The sequence below is a fragment of the Cucurbita maxima genome, unplaced genomic scaffold, assembly GCF_002738345.1.
Source record: "Cucurbita maxima cultivar Rimu unplaced genomic scaffold, Cmax_1.0 Cma_Scf00008, whole genome shotgun sequence".
Lineage (NCBI taxonomy): Eukaryota > Viridiplantae > Streptophyta > Magnoliopsida > Cucurbitales > Cucurbitaceae > Cucurbita > Cucurbita maxima.
Window position 1 is genome coordinate 4,440,421 of NW_019272024.1, and position 15,122 is coordinate 4,455,542.

Genomic DNA, 15,122 nt, shown 5'->3' on the forward strand with positions numbered 1-15,122 from the left:
ATTTTCTTCCTGATTGACCCTTCATCCTTCACAAAAACCTTAACCTCACGATCCTCATCAACGTTCTCATTGGAACTATATGGAATCTCGACAAGCCCATCAACCTTCTGCAGAGATTTACTTTCGGAATTTGGGCGCCGCACTAGCCTCTTCATCAACTAACTCACCGTCAGCCTCCTCGCCAAAATCGGCTCCCTCGCCCCCCACTTGGTGACTATTCCGGCTTCAACACCATCTTCGTCCTTTGCGGGAGACATGACTCTCTACTGTCTCTTACTCTTTTCTCAAAATAGAGTCATTACTCTAATTCTGAAGCCTTTGCCTTGTGTCTCTATAGTCCACCCTTTATGGAAATCTTATGGAATTTTCCATTCTCTCCCCTTTTTTGTTCTATTAGTGGTTTGACCAAGACCCTTCAAATGACCCTCTCTCTCTATTCTCTTTCTAGGTTTCTCCCTTCTACTTTCGTGGATTAGTCATATTCTCGCTGGAGTCAAGGCATCGATGCTGACGATCTCTCTGCAATTTTCGATGCCCAAGAGTGGATATTTTGTACTAAAACATAGTTTATCATATATATCATATTTGATATTTTATTAAAACAAATATTTGTATCTTTCATTTATTATTCTTTCCATGTACTTTAATTTATTTTATTATAAATTGAGAATTTTCTACTCTGGGTGATTTTAGCAAATATTTTCATTTGACTCAATAGTCTTACAAAATCTTGGAGAATTTTGTCAAATACCATATTTGCATATTTGCATATTTAATATATTATGATATAATATCTTATACAAATCATATTTGAATATTATAAAATATTATAATATATATTTAACTAACTTCAATCTTATTCAAATTTTAAATACTTTTTATTTAACGTATCAAATACATTATTGGTTCAATATTTAATTGTATCAAATACAATAAATATATTTTTCTTTTAATATAAATATTTTTCTCTATTTATTTAATATATCTAATATATTAAATATTAATTTCACATTTTAAATTAAATTTATTTTTTTCCTTTATATTTAATTATCTAGTATATTAAATATCAATTTGAATACTTCACATTTTCTTTGAAATAAATTGAACTTTCAATGTTACTTTAAGCTAACAATGAGACCTTATGGACCTACTAATTATAAGCTACAATAATATAAAATTAATTAATTAATCAATTTTCATTCATTAACTATTGGTCACTACACTGTAGACCTAGACTTGTACTCTTATGCACTGTAGGACAAGTTATGTCCATTCATATAATCATTACAAACAAGTCGATCATTCACAAGTTTTTCATAATTATAGCTGGGTCAAAAGTTCATATTACCCTTATCAACTTAAGTACCACTAATTCTCTAATGAACAATTTGTTTATGATCCAATCATAAACCAAGTCCCTCTAGAGCCAATGAGATGGTGGGGCCCATTGTTTAAGTTCTCAATACTTAAGAGAACAACTCATCTACTTTTCGTATATGAAAATGAGTGAATTTCATCTTATGCTATTATGTTCTCAACTCCCTATTTGGTAAGTCCCTAAAATGGTAGGCATATTGAGTCAGCTAAAAGAGTCATTATCACCCATGTAAATCAAAGAACAAGCTGTCACAGGTAGGAGTTCATAACTCACTCAGGATTAAGATCAAGTCACCTATAATCATTATGTGAAATATTAATTTTCTCAATTAACGGATTTATGAAGAGTGATTAAATATTTCTTGGTCCAGTCTTATACAAACTCATTGTATAAGATATCCCACTTACATATTTGCACATGAACGATTTGGATCAAATCATTTGTAACGATTACAAAGTGGGCTATATCAATAGCGTTACCACGATAAGGCATCCAACTTTATCCATATACTACGGACCCTTTAGGTTATTACTTGAACGCGATTCTCTTGTATGTCAACTACATATTGTTCAAGATTACATTAATAGCCTTGGGTTTTCATACATGGATAACAATTAAATTACAAATAAAATAATAAAAATTATTGTTATAAACTAAATAATTAATAACAAAGCTTTATGGCATAAATCCGAACACTTACTTATTCTCATGGCTTGCACAACAACGCCGTCATTCATATAAAGATATCTACTTTTATTTGAAAAGAAAGTAGCACATGACTTGAATATTTAACAAAAACTCTTAACCACATTTGAGACGTAGAAGAGGGGAGTGGTTTTAAGTATTTGAGGTAGGAAGAAAGTTTTCCAAGAGTTGAAGAAAATAAAGAGGTGGGGCAGTTGCAATTGCGTCCATGCGAGCTTGTTCACCTTCTCCATCTTTTTCAGTCTCATAAGCAACTTTGATATCCACAAGGCTTTCCTTTTCACTCAGAGGGGACAGCTTAAACGTTGTCTTGAAAGAAGAAAACCCTCTTTTCAATACATTCCCTTCCAACACTTGTATCACAAGTTCATGCTTTGTTTCATCAACTTCCACAATCCTTTCCTTCTGGCTCCTCATCGCCTCCTCCTCTGCAAAAACTCATATTATAAGACCAAAAGAAGTATGGAAATTAGGTGAATTAAGAGCATGAACTCACTATGAACAAGATGGAAGAGCAAGATAGAGCCAACGCCGCCATCTCCATGAAGGAGCTCAATTTTTTCAACGGTGTCGGGCATGAGCTGTGGAATGATAAATCTCAAGTCTTTAGCCAATGCTTTCCAAATGGTTTCAATTTCAACCCCAAGTTTTGCTTCAGCTTTAGCCTCCTTCATAACCATGGCTTCTTCACCCTTTGATTTGGCTGTAAAAGTTTCATAGAGGTAAGCTTGGTTTATGTGTTATAAAGGATAAGAGATTCACACTTTTAGACCACAAATGGCTTCCATGCATTTATCTTTGCCTTTTTGCTTCTTGTTCTGTGCTCCCGTTGAAAGAATGACATTTGAGAAACATGCCATTTTTGGTGAAAGTTGACCATGCATCAAATGGCATTAAATGATAAAATAAATACTTTTCTATTTTGGCTTGTATGCAATTTTCCAATTCGAAAGTAGGGAGAACGCATACTTCAGATCTTTCGTCTGACGCTCTGTCCGCCTCTTGTCATGTTTTTGATATGACAATATATGTTTTTAAATTTTATATTTCATAATTGACTTGTATATATTTAAAAGATGATCATCCAAAAATAATTTACGAGTTTTAATTTTTGGTTTTATTTTTCTTGCCAAATTTGAAATCCAGGTTGCTCCACTTGTCCAAAATCCAATGGATGAGCATTTGGAAATTATCCAAAATTTTCTTTAATTATTAAATTAATAACTTTGATACATATCCCAAATTCATCATAATCAAATTACCATTTTTGTTATCTTATTAACTAACACTATGGGGGATAAATTTTAAATTTGGGTAATTATGAGGCTATCTTTTCAAATTTACAAACTTTAGGGCCATTTTTACAAATTACTTTGTTAGAGTTACTTTTGCGAATTATAACATTAATGGAGTTATCTTTGCAAATTGGATATGATGTGGATTCATTTTCCAAATTTACCTTTTTAGAGATATTTATCTAAAAATACTTTTTTATAGCTATTTTTCCAAATTTGCACATAAACTATACATAACTCGAAATTTCCATATAAACCTTCTTTAAGTTTGATGTATTTTTATAGTTTCCTCCGTACGTTCAATTATGTGTGTGATTATTAACTTTTCATTTCTTATTTTTAAGTAAAAGTTAATAATAATAACTTTTGTATATTATGTAAAAATAAAAAATAAAAAATAAAAATAAAAAAACTTCAAATTAACAAATTAATATAATTTTAAAAAATATATTTATATTGGTATTAAAAAAAATAATAATCAAATGGTAATGCGACGACGTCATATGAAGAATGCATGCGGGAAGAAGATAGAAGAAAAATATGCGGTGAGCGTGGATCGAACACGCGACCTTCAGATCTTCAGTCTGACGCTCTCCCAACTGAGCTATCCCCGCTTGTTGTGAACACGTTGAAATATATATTAAATTTATAAAAAAAACATTTTTTAGCCGTAATCTGTGTTTTTCCTTTATCTAAAGCTTCTGTTTTTTTAACTTTGAAAGATTTTAGCAGTGAGATTAGAGTTGGGAAAAAGTTATTAACTCTAAATTCCAGCCTCATTTTGTTTCTGTAAATGGAGCAGCGGGAGCCACTGGATAACGCGGCAGCCGTATACGGAACAGCAATGACATACACCCATCTCACTCTCCCACCAGATAATCCATCATGAATTTCTTCTTCTCTGCTTCCTCATATTCCCTTTAATCCCAAATGACAAGTTTCATCAGATTCTCTTCCTTCAACCTACTACTACACGACAATTTCTACAAAAAACCCACCAGATTTAATCCTCTTCCGCCCCCGAAGGTTGCCTCCTGCGACCGTAATGGGTTCCGTTTGAGGCTTTGTGGAGGGAAATTGCCGTTTCTTAGTGGGGGTTGGAGTAACAAAGGGGTTTTGGGAAAATACGGAGTGTTTAAGGGAAAGAGAGGGCTAATTGTAGCAAGGTTTAATCAGGGTTTTGGGTTTAACGGCGGCGGCGGCGGCGGCGGCGGAGACGATGGCGCAACCGCGAGGCTTCTGGGTAATATTGCTTTGGCTGCTGGGTTAACTTACCTTTCAGTAACAGGGCAGCTTGGCTGGATTTTAGATGCGATCGTTTCCATTTGGGTCTGTATTCATCTTTTCTCTTCTCTTGTTTTGATTCTCAAACATCGAATGAGTTTTGATTCTCAAGGATTTGTGAATTTCTTAACCTTCTCAAAGAAACATTGGTTATTTCCTTTAGTATTCGTCTGTTCGGCTCTTACTAGGACTTGTCCTTGTGATGAAAGGGCAGCTCTTCGTTCACTATTATCTTAATACTTCACTGAAGAGTAGCAATAGGAGCATGTTTATGGCTTGCTTCTTCTGGCTCAGGCTTTCAAAACTGATTTCTAATAGGAAAAACAGAAAGTTTGTATTGAATTCTCATTTGTTTGCATTCCAGAACTGATTGAAGATGAATTCTTCTTCTTTTGCATTCTTGTGCTTTGTTTTGATCTGTTAACATATATGCCTATTCAGCTTGTTGCAGTTCTTGTACCAATTGTTGGAGTGGCCGCTTTTATATGGTGGGCAGGACGAGATATTGTTCAAAGCACTGTAAGTCTGTTATAACTTTTGTATTTTCAATCTCAAAGCTTGAGCTTATGCAACTTCATATCAACACCTTCTTGCAATTGCAGTGTCCTAACTGTGGAAATGAATTCCAAATATTCAAGTAAGTGTTCTTGAAAGAATTTAATATAAGTTCGTCCTCGTTCGAGATCCCTCGATTCGTTTCGTGTAATTTTCAGCTGTATTGACTAACACACTTCTTTTACTTCCATATTGCAGATCAACTCTGAATGAAGAACTGCAACTATGCCCTTTCTGTAGTCAACCTTTCTCTGGTAAACCCCGAGTTCTTATAGATCATCTTTAAACTTAAAGTTTCCGAGTTCATATCATTAGCAGTTTGAGCGATTTACTTCTTCTGGGAACCCTGTTGTTGTTGGATCATGAACTGATTTTACCATTCCCTGATCTATTCATCATGGTTCACTTAGCTTCTTTCTTTTCCTTTTCAAATTCAGTGGTGGATGACAAGTTTGTGAGGGATTCCGTGATGTTCTCCAACAAAACTTCCTCCACCTTTGGACAGGCTTTCAGTGACTTTACTTCTCCCAGAAAAGGTAATTCGTGCTGGAGTATATCCCGTCCAACATCAAATATTTAATGTTCTTGAAACTGAACTGCCTCTTGTGATTGATTGTAGGGAAGGAAACCTCTGGTGCTGTGGTTGACATAGAAGCTGAAGTAAAAGATGTGGACTGAAGTAGTCTTACTGGCCGTCTTCATTCTGGTATGAAATTTTGTCGTCGACTGAGTCGATATACTGCTTTTCTTTCCAGTGAACGTTTTCTGATTTAGCCTTTGCACCATCTGTCATTTCTCTATCCTTTAGCGTCATCTCGCCTTTGCAACTTCAACAAAATGAAAGCTCATTTTCGCTCTCAGTTTTTTCTTATTCATCTGAATACCACATAGCACCTTGTAGAGCATAAAACAGCTTACTCCATTTCAAAAACTCCTCAAACGATTGAACCCAGATATCAAAACTTCTAAAACGACTGAACCCAGATCCAGAATCCCAGTTCCTGCAGATATCAAAATTCCTGGCATTGGTGTTCAACTCAGATCTCTAGAGTTGTGTACTTGTTAGTTTATTTTGTTCATTCTTATTTCATTTCGACTTTACAGGTATTTGAACAACGATGAGATTCTGATTACGATTCCAGTGAAGTCGAGGTAAACGCGATCACGATGAGAGGAAAATTTTCCTAGATTCTGTATATTGGTTATGTCTTAGGGTGGCAAGAAGAAGTTTCCAGTTCTGAAAGTATAGGAGAATTTGTGAAATGGATCCACTGTGTATATCCTTATTTGACACAAATATGTTTCATCTACAGTCTTTTACCCTGTAACTTGTGACTAGAACATGAAATCTTTCAATTTTGTTGCTTCACATATTGGAAAATGAACCTTTCTGGATTGTTTTATTTTTAGATACTTCCCAAGATCGTCGAGAGTATCCATGTTACTTGCAGTTCAACAACTATGGGTAAGAATCGAACTATTGATATTTGAAATGATAGATCGTGACTTATTCATGAAGCTACTCTCGGATTTTTGGAATTTTGAGGACAATACCTGTTTTACACCAATGAGACTGTCAATATACCGATTCTGGCAAAAACAGAATGCTATTAGCCAAATCAATCTTAAAACACACGAGGGAACCAGAGGGGTTTGTATTCTACTTGCTAAGAACGCCATCCATGATAATATTAGATGCCATAGCTTTAAAGACACGATAAAGTATTAACTAATTTTAACATCAAACACTATCACCAACTTATATACCTTGTCAAGAAAGGAATCCATTATTCTTGCTATGCTACTACAACAATGGACTCGATATCGTCTACAGTCGGGAACGGATGAAGATCCGTTTTTTGTTTTGCATTACGGCTGATCCTTTGGGACCTTCCCCTGGCAACTTCTTCAGTGGTACAGACACATCAACAATATTTGCAGATGTACAATGGTGTAGTTTCATTTTGTTCTTGTTTGCCTCTGCTTCTTCCATCTCTGCCGCCATCTTATCCATCACTAGCTTAAGCTCTTCTGGTTGCTTTACATTTAAAGAGGGTGAATGGGGCGTGTCCTTTAATCCTCCCTGCCTAATCTTATTCACCTGATTATTACCTACATCACCCAAGTATGAGAAGAAACCGAAAATAAGGAAACACAAAGTCGAATACTAGCAGAAGTCTTCCAAAGCTCATCCATGAAAAAACAGGGCATTGATCATTTCAGCCAAGAAAGGAATGCTAGGAAAAGTTATAAAGCAAGAAGCTGTAAACATTACAATGCCTTTTCTCCATTTGAATTGAGTTAATTGTCCTTCGTAGACAAAACCAACTAAAATGACAGCAAATTATCAGTAGGGATGCAATTAGATCAATTCAGGTCAGTCTTTTACCAAAAGCAATATCATATCAACGAGCCCGTTTAAGAAAAACAAAAAACTGAAGCCAAAGCAAATTTTTAAAATCTAAACCAACCAGAATATAGTCTAAAACTGGCACAATAAGGGATGATCTCAGCTAAGCCAACAAAAAGACTTTGGGCTTAATAAAGACCCAAACATCACTCAAAGACTTCCCAGGATCTTGTTATTCCTCTCTCTCTCCCCAAAGTCCCAGAAAATAGCACAAATTCCATGCCACAAAACCTTCCCCTCTCTCAAAAGGATGGAGAATGTATCTCCTCAACCCCTATATAACAACTCAAACCCACCGTTAGCACATATTTTTCTTTTTGGGCTTTCCCTCTTGGGCTTCCCCTCAAGGTTTTTAAAACGTGTCTGCTAGGACGCTTGCATTCGTTCCTTTCTCCAATCGATATGGGATCCCCTAATCCAACCCCCCTTTAGGGCCCAACATCCTTACTGGCACACAACCTCGTGTCCACCCTCTTTGTGGCTCAACTTCCTCGCTGGTACATCGTCCAGTGTCTGGCTCTTATACCATTTGCAAGAGATCAAACCCATTGCTGATAGATATTGTCATTTTTTGGCTTTTCCTTTCGGACTTTCCCTCAAGGTTTTAAAATGCATCTGCTAGAGAGAGGTTTCCACACTCTTGTAAAGAATGTTTTGTTCTCCTCTCCAATGTGGGATCTCACACCATAAGTCCTTAAAGCCGATCTCCTAAAAAAAAAAAAATAGAAGAATCTGAACAACAAAGGCTAAATCACACTCTAGAAAATATGGTCCAGGTCTGTAACCGCCCAGCTACAGAGTACGCAACACAATGACCTAATCAAGGTCATCAACCTCAAACTCGATTGAAGGTGTTAACTCATCCACGGAGACTTGGCACACTAAATTGAGAATTTTCACCTAGAGTCACTCGAGGGAAAACTGATCAAAATAAAGTGGAATCCAAATTTGGCACTTATTTTGGAACTGCTGGAGGAAAATTTAACATTAAGGCCGAGCAGAATTCAACTACTTGGAACTTCACAAAGAACTATGACACACAAACCATCCTATTGCAATATGCAAACTTCAATTTTCTTCCACGCATATTCCTAATACAATAGAAACGTAATACTATCACAAAGATTTTCCATCCTTTTGGGGCAACGGGGTGTGAATAAATCCGATAATTCAGAAAGTCGAACAGAATATTTGGTTGGGGTAGCGAAGAAGCCCATACAAAATATTAGAGCTATGGAACACGATACTGAATCTTAACCTGAACTAATTAGGGTTCGTAGTGTTTTCGATGTAAATGAAAAAATTGAAATCACAAAAAACTTGGTAAAATAATCCACAGATGTATGTTTGTGAGGAAGAAAGAGGAAAAAGAACCGGAGACGGCCTTGAGAGTGCTGAATATGGTAGAGTCCACGGCGAACTTGCCAACGCCGTTAAGAAAGTGGATGATCTTGGTCCGCAGGTCGCGGTGGTGAAAGCCGTCTTTCAGATTACGAAAACGGTTGTTTCCGACGACGTCATCCATTTGATCGGTGGGCGGCGATAAGAATCAACCGGGGAAACCAAATAAATGGGCTTCGATTATCCGCCGATGGGACTAGGCCGTCCGTCCGTCGGTAAGATTATGTACAACAGTTCGTTCGGCTGAAATGACAATAGTAACCATTAGTTTTGTCCACGTGGCACAATTTGATACGTTAAATTTACTTGAGGCTAAATCATAGAAATATCTTCCAACTTTGACCTTTTTTCTATTAACCCTCAAAATTTCAAAAATGTTAAATATTATCCTTACAATATTAACACGATTCATTTAATTACCTAAAATAAAGTACACTTTATTAGTATAGGTAGTAACATTTCATTCTTTATGTTTATTTTAATCATCTTATTTTTAAGGTCTCTTTCATTTGAATATGGTCTTAGTTTATTCATGTTCTTTCACTCTGTGTCGCATCTCCGTTTTTGAAAATCATTGAATAGTAGGAACAGATGAAATCGACTGGGTCGATAACTAGTCTATTGTGAATGAGAATAAAGAGGAGAACTAAATTGACGAGAATGGTAACATGATATAAAAGTATTTTTAAATTTCTTTTTTTTTTTTAAAGATTCAAGAGTATTATTGAAATTTAAAATATCTTTTTCTCGAAATCCTGAAGTTCCAAAGCAAAAGAAAGACCTTTGGCTTTCAATTCTTGTAAATCCTCGACCTTATGCTGATGCCATGCCATATTCTGAATGGCCTTGTTTTCTTCATCACTCCCTCCCTCTAAGAAACCTCCCATTATTCTTCCATCTTTGATCCAATAACACCCAAACTTCGGCTTCTTCGCTCCCGGATTTCTATTTCCAAACACCACGGTTGCATCTCCGACGTTGTCTCCGTAAAACCGCCACGAAAGATCGAAAACACGCGAGTAAAAGTAGGGTACATAATCATATTCTTCAACAACCTTCCCCTTTGCCATGATACCCTCCACAGCTTTCATAGCTGATTTTCTTGCATGATCAACATGTTCTACTCTCCTCATCTCATTATAAATCTTCATCGGAAACCAAGCCACGTCCCCGATCGCATACACGTCGTCGATACTCGTTTTAAACAACCCATCCGTCTTAATCCCTCCTCTACTCATCTCAATCTGCCCTTGGAACAGACTTGTAGAAGGTCTTGCACCAACCCCAACTACAACAAAGTCAGCTTCTAACTCCCTCCCATTTTTTAGCTTCACCTTCTTTACCTCACCGCTCGAATCGGCTTCGAGCTCAATCACCGACGTTTCGTTTATGAGATTAATCCCTCTCGACATGTAGTATCGCTCGTAGAATTCGGCGATCTCTTTCGTAAACAGCCGGGACATGAGCCATGGATCATTATACACCATTGTGACACTCAAATTGTTGAGTTTTAAAGCTGCGCCAACTTCAAGTCCAATGTATCCACCTCCAACAACCACAACTTTCCCATTTTTTTTATCTCTCATTTCTTCAATAATTTTATCAGCATCTTTAACATCTCTCAAATACAAAATATTCTTGGCTTGATCATCTCCTTCTACACCAAAATCACTCAATTTTATAACCCTTGAACCTGTTGCAATGATCAAAGCTCCAAATCTTAAAATTATACCATTTTCACTTCTCAAAGTTTTGGAATGAAGCGATGCTTCCACAATCTTTGTGTTGAGTATCAATTCTATACCTTTCTCCTCATACCATTTGGGATCCAATCTCTCCCCTCCACTCCCAACACAAACATGAAACTCCGGCAGCCTCGCGGCATTCGTCGGAAATAGATATCCCTTGCTGAGCGCGGGACGTTCGTATGGCGTCACCGACTCCTCCGACACGATGCCGAGCTCCCCCGGCTTCACGCCTTGTTTAACGAACTCCCTTGCGGCATATCCTGCTGCTACTCCTCCTCCAAGAATCAAGTATTTGAAGAACTTGGGTAGGTAGTAGTTCCCTTCTTCAAGTAGCTGTTTTGCCTCGTTCATCTTGTTTACAACATGCTTTCCATAGAGATAAACAGCAACAGTACTGAAAAGGTTCCATTTTTGGATTGATCTTTCGATGTGTTCTACTTGGTCTATCAATGCCTCTACTTTCTCCTCCCATTCCTCGCTTCGCTCCCAACTCGAACTTCTATCGAGTTCTTCTAATTGGGTCACTAGATTCCTTGATGTTTTTTGTAGGACACCCAAATTTTCTTCAAAATCTGTGTAAATCTTCCATTTTTGGTTGATTCTATCCCATATGAACCGCCCTATATTGCTCTCTCCTGTCATATACGATTTATTAGACATAAAATTGAATATTAGAAAAAACAATACCTAAGCTGTATCCGAGTTGAAGATATGAATGTAGAGTGAAAGGATATCGATGGATGTATAAATGACATTGCCTGTTTTTATAAGACAAAAAATGACACACAAATGGAAGATCAAGAAAGGTATCGGAATGAACGGTAAAGAAGCAAAGAATTGTTTTAAGAATTAGCCAACAATTAAGATAACAATTAAGATACATTGCTTTTTTCTTTTTTTTTTTTAAATAGATGGAATTTTCTAAATTCGGAGATCCAAAAGGTAGGATTTTTATTTAGTTTGGTCTTAAGATCCCAACCCACCCCCAAAATGTATCGTCGTCATCGATGGGAAGGACCATCGCCATGCCATAGTACGATTTAGGGTTTTGGGTTTCCTTGGCAACGTGACCTTGCTCGTGGGAAAAGAAAATGAAGGACAATTGAGAAAGGCTCATCGTGTGGTTGCTAGTTCCATGTGAGAGGGCGAGGAAGCAATCAGTTTGGATAAGGTACGCGTCCATACTAACAAAAAGGGAAAATATCTTATGCATGTGACTTACATAAATGCATGAGATCCCCATAGTTTGATCCATATCAGAGCACATATATGCATTTTGTATGATATAGATGATTCATTTTTTTACTTAATTTCTTTATTTTTTTTACTTATGTGATAGAGACAACCACAAAGAAAGTTGAAACTCAACGCAATCTTCAACGCAATCTCCACAATCAACAAGTTTGTAACCATTCAAACATATCGCACTAACATATCTAGAAAATTGAAGAATTAGTACATATAAATTATTATTATTATTATTTTAGCTATAATAACTTTACATGTTAACCACAAATTCTTCAATATTTAATTCAAAAAAATCTCACTCCATTAACTCAAAATTAATATTCTCAACATTAATTTACAAAATTCTATAAATACAATCCAATAAATTCTCAAGTTGAAGAAAATTTTTAATTTTTTTTCAACAAATTACTTAAATTTTAATTTAAAAATTATAATTTATGAAGTATGATATTGAAATTTTAGAGTAATAATCACAAAATTAAAATTTTTAAAAACTACAAAAATCTAAAACAGAAGGATGAGTGGAGAATATATACGGTGTCGTTTTGCTATTAAGGCATATTCGTTTTGTAAATTTAAATCTCTCTCTCTATATCTGGTAGTACAAATTAAGGGAAGTCGGTTGGCTGTGAGCGGGTGAATTGGCACGTGGGATACAGCAATGGATCCACCGCCCAATGGATCCGGGTCTCCGCTTTCAACGGTCTTATTTTTCGTTAAATATAGCCGTTGGGAACTGGCCACCTTTTCAAATATTTAAATTATCCACTTCTGTCCTTTCCTTCCCCACTGCAAACACTCTCGCCATGTGTTATTACATATATACCCCTTCAAATTAACTACTACTTCTATCTTATATAATTCAACTCATATTTTCCTTTTTAGATTATTTAATATCATCAATTATAAGATTTAATGTTACTTTTTTGGATTATAAAATCCATAATTGTTAAAAACTAGTGAGAGTTCTTTTATTATTATTTTTTCCAAATTTTAAATTGTGAAAATAATTTCCTTTTCTTTTAAACAATCAATATTATTTGTTGTCATTAAAAATACTATTTACTATTTAATAGTTATAAATAAATAAAACAAAACACTATTTAATTATTTAATTATTTAATTATTTAATATATGATTATAAAAGTCATGAAATATTATTTGTAATATAAAGAGAAGCAAAATTATAAATTGAGAAATTGTGGGGTTCGGCCAAACGCCCTACAACAAATTAAAACATAATAATAATAATAATAATAATAATAATAATAATAATAATAAAATGGAAAAATATATGGAGGAGGTCAGTATATATAAAAGGGCTATTTGCATAAAAGCCTGGTGCCTTTCAACCAACCATTTCTCTCTGTTCCGCGCCCCACCGCCAAGAATCTCAGGTAAACCAGATCAATCGCAAAGGTAAGATTCTAAGCCTCACCAGAAAAGCGCCATGTCGATTCTCTCCTCTAACTCCAGCTACCAATGGATCCTCTCCCTCAAGATCCTCCTAGTTTCCACCGGAGTTCTGTCCATGGCCGTCTTTCTGAAGCTTTCTGTTCCAGTGGTGTCCGATTTCATCGTCTCTGAAATCCCCTCCATCTGGACCTGCTTTCTCTCATGGTTAACACCTCCTTATCTCTACTTGCTTATTAATTGCATAATCATCAGTATTGTTGCCTCTTCTAAGTTCCAGCCTAAGCTGGAGGATGATGCTTCCGTACCGCCGATTCCTCACACGATCGCTCCATTTCCGGTCGCTAAGATCTCCTCTGCCTATGCTGTGTGTGGCGGGAGCGAAATTTTTAATGGATACAGTTACAACGCGATTCCGAACGTGGCGACGAACGTTTCGGACCTTCAAATCGAAGAATCGAACGGCGTATACGGACGGATGAATGTAGAATCTAGGGTTTCTGAAATGGAGAAGAAAGGGGAGAATGATTCTTTGATTAAAGCTTCTGATGAAAGTGGTGTATCGAGCCCGATGACCAACGCTCTGCAGAGGAAAGATTCCATCGGACTTATATTTTCAAATGAGAACGAGAGACCGCCGGTTTCTTCAAGAATCGGCCAACGGAAATTCGTGAAAGCTAGTCCTGAAGGTTCGATCTCTTTCTCTCTGCTTTTTTTAGTACATCAATATGGTTTCTGGTATAGCTAGTTCGTAAAATCGCTGCTCATTTCGCCATTCCAATAGATTTTAGTGAACGTAAGAATTAGATGACTGAAATTTCTCTGTAATGAAAACCCCGGCGGTTTCAGACTATCGCGCCGGAGAAGATCGCCGGATCCGATCCGTAACACAATGAACAAAACGAAACCGATTTTCTTTTCTTTTCTGGTAAATTTTTATTTTGAAAAAGCTGTCAGAAACACTGAGCCTTAAGACGGAAGGTCACGCATCTGATTAATCTCAGTGCCGTTAAATGGCTGTAACCAACGGGACCAAGTTCCATTTATAATACCGAAACTACCCTTCATATGGATTATAATTCGCAAGTGGCAAAAGTAGTAATTATAGTGAAATCTGCGTCTGTTTTGTATGTGGCCGCGCAGGAAAGCCGTTGGGAGTTTCAAAACCGAAGCGGCAGGAGACATTCGAGAGCACGTGGAGAACAATAACGGAAAGAAGGTCGATGCCGCTAACGAGGCATTTAAGGAAGTCGGACACGTGGGAGTCACACGGGCGAAGAGGCGCCGCTCTAGTGGACCCGGCGACGCCGCCATCGAAGGTGATGAAGAAGTCGGAGACGTTCAACGATCGGAGCAGCGGCGGATCGCCGAGTCCGTCTCCCGGCGGGTCGGGGAGGGTGAAGAGAGAACCGTCGCTGACTCAGGACGAGTTGAACCGCCGAGTTGAGGCCTTCATCAAGAAGTTCAACGACGAGATGAGGCTGCAGAGACAGGAATCGCTCAAGCAGTACCAGGAGATGGTGGGCCATGGAGCCCACTAGTTTTTTAATGAAACTTTTGGGCCTAGAAAGTTTGTTCTGGGCTTTCTCAACGAAGAACACAAAAAAAAAAAAAAAAAAAAAAAAAAAAAAAAAAAAAAAAAAAAAAAAAAAAAAAAAAAAAAAAAAAAAAAAAAAAAAAAAAAA

The 15,122-nt window shown here is 36.6% G+C and overlaps 4 protein-coding genes and 1 non-coding gene across 6 annotated transcripts; 2 read left to right on the top strand and 3 right to left on the bottom strand.

The window, feature by feature from the left end:
• Positions 1–2,190: 2,190 nt before the first annotated feature.
• On the bottom strand, positions 2,191–2,818 carry LOC111483312 (phytohormone-binding protein-like). Its single transcript, XM_023129504.1, has 2 exons — positions 2,580–2,818; positions 2,191–2,511 (listed from the first exon to the last, which is right to left on the bottom strand). Exons 1-2 carry the CDS (start codon positions 2,761–2,763, stop codon positions 2,216–2,218), a joined length of 480 nt encoding a protein of 159 aa, XP_022985272.1. The 5' UTR covers positions 2,764–2,818; the 3' UTR covers positions 2,191–2,215.
• Positions 2,819–3,919: 1,101 nt separating this feature from the next.
• TRNAF-GAA lies at positions 3,920–3,992 on the bottom strand. The gene has a single exon. It is a non-coding gene; the product is annotated as a tRNA-Phe (tRNA).
• Positions 3,993–4,142: 150 nt separating this feature from the next.
• Positions 4,143–6,626, top strand: LOC111483302. Its single transcript, XM_023129491.1, has 7 exons — positions 4,143–4,707; positions 5,104–5,181; positions 5,265–5,299; positions 5,416–5,471; positions 5,655–5,753; positions 5,837–5,923; positions 6,322–6,626. Exons 1-6 carry the CDS (start codon positions 4,309–4,311, stop codon positions 5,893–5,895), a joined length of 726 nt encoding a protein of 241 aa, XP_022985259.1. The 5' UTR covers positions 4,143–4,308; the 3' UTR covers positions 5,896–5,923; positions 6,322–6,626.
• Positions 6,627–6,799: 173 nt separating this feature from the next.
• Positions 6,800–11,499, bottom strand: LOC111483271 (monodehydroascorbate reductase, seedling isozyme-like). 2 transcript variants are annotated; one of them, XM_023129425.1, is made up of 3 exons: positions 9,810–11,499; positions 9,002–9,271; positions 6,800–7,329 (listed from the first exon to the last, which is right to left on the bottom strand). In XM_023129425.1, the coding sequence occupies exons 1-2, from the start codon at positions 11,434–11,436 to the stop codon at positions 9,225–9,227; spliced, it is 1,674 nt and encodes a 557-aa protein (XP_022985193.1). In that variant the 5' UTR covers positions 11,437–11,499; the 3' UTR covers positions 6,800–7,329; positions 9,002–9,224. The 2 variants fall into 2 exon arrangements, with proteins under 2 accessions (XP_022985193.1, XP_022985194.1); XM_023129426.1 differs by lacking the exons at positions 6,800–7,329; positions 9,002–9,271 and having other exon boundaries at positions 9,479–10,721; positions 10,833–11,499.
• Positions 11,500–13,351: 1,852 nt separating this feature from the next.
• On the top strand, positions 13,352–15,032 carry LOC111483295. The gene is made up of 2 exons (XM_023129476.1): positions 13,352–14,126; positions 14,581–15,032. Exons 1-2 carry the CDS (start codon positions 13,475–13,477, stop codon positions 14,976–14,978), a joined length of 1,050 nt encoding a protein of 349 aa, XP_022985244.1. The 5' UTR covers positions 13,352–13,474; the 3' UTR covers positions 14,979–15,032.
• The last annotated feature ends 90 nt before the right edge of the window (positions 15,033–15,122 follow it).

Coding starts and splice junctions, on each gene's coding strand:
- LOC111483312 (XM_023129504.1), bottom strand. CDS start 2,763: ATGGTTATGAAGGAGGCTAAAGCTGAAGCAAAACTTGGGGTTGAAATT. Junction 2,512..2,579: donor GCTCTTCCATCTTGTTCATA/GTGAGTTCATGC, acceptor GAGTTTTTGCAG/AGGAGGAGGCGATGAGGAGC.
- LOC111483302 (XM_023129491.1), top strand. CDS start 4,309: ATGACAAGTTTCATCAGATTCTCTTCCTTCAACCTACTACTACACGAC. Junction 5,300..5,415: donor AATGAATTCCAAATATTCAA/GTAAGTGTTCTT, acceptor TCCATATTGCAG/ATCAACTCTGAATGAAGAAC. Junction 5,472..5,654: donor CTGTAGTCAACCTTTCTCTG/GTAAACCCCGAG, acceptor TTTCAAATTCAG/TGGTGGATGACAAGTTTGTG.
- LOC111483271 (XM_023129425.1), bottom strand. CDS start 11,436: ATGTCTAATAAATCGTATATGACAGGAGAGAGCAATATAGGGCGGTTC. Junction 9,272..9,809: donor ACAAGAATTGAAAGCCAAAG/GTCTTTCTTTTG, acceptor TTGTCATTTCAG/CCGAACGAACTGTTGTACAT.
- LOC111483295 (XM_023129476.1), top strand. CDS start 13,475: ATGTCGATTCTCTCCTCTAACTCCAGCTACCAATGGATCCTCTCCCTC. Junction 14,127..14,580: donor CGTGAAAGCTAGTCCTGAAG/GTTCGATCTCTT, acceptor GTGGCCGCGCAG/GAAAGCCGTTGGGAGTTTCA.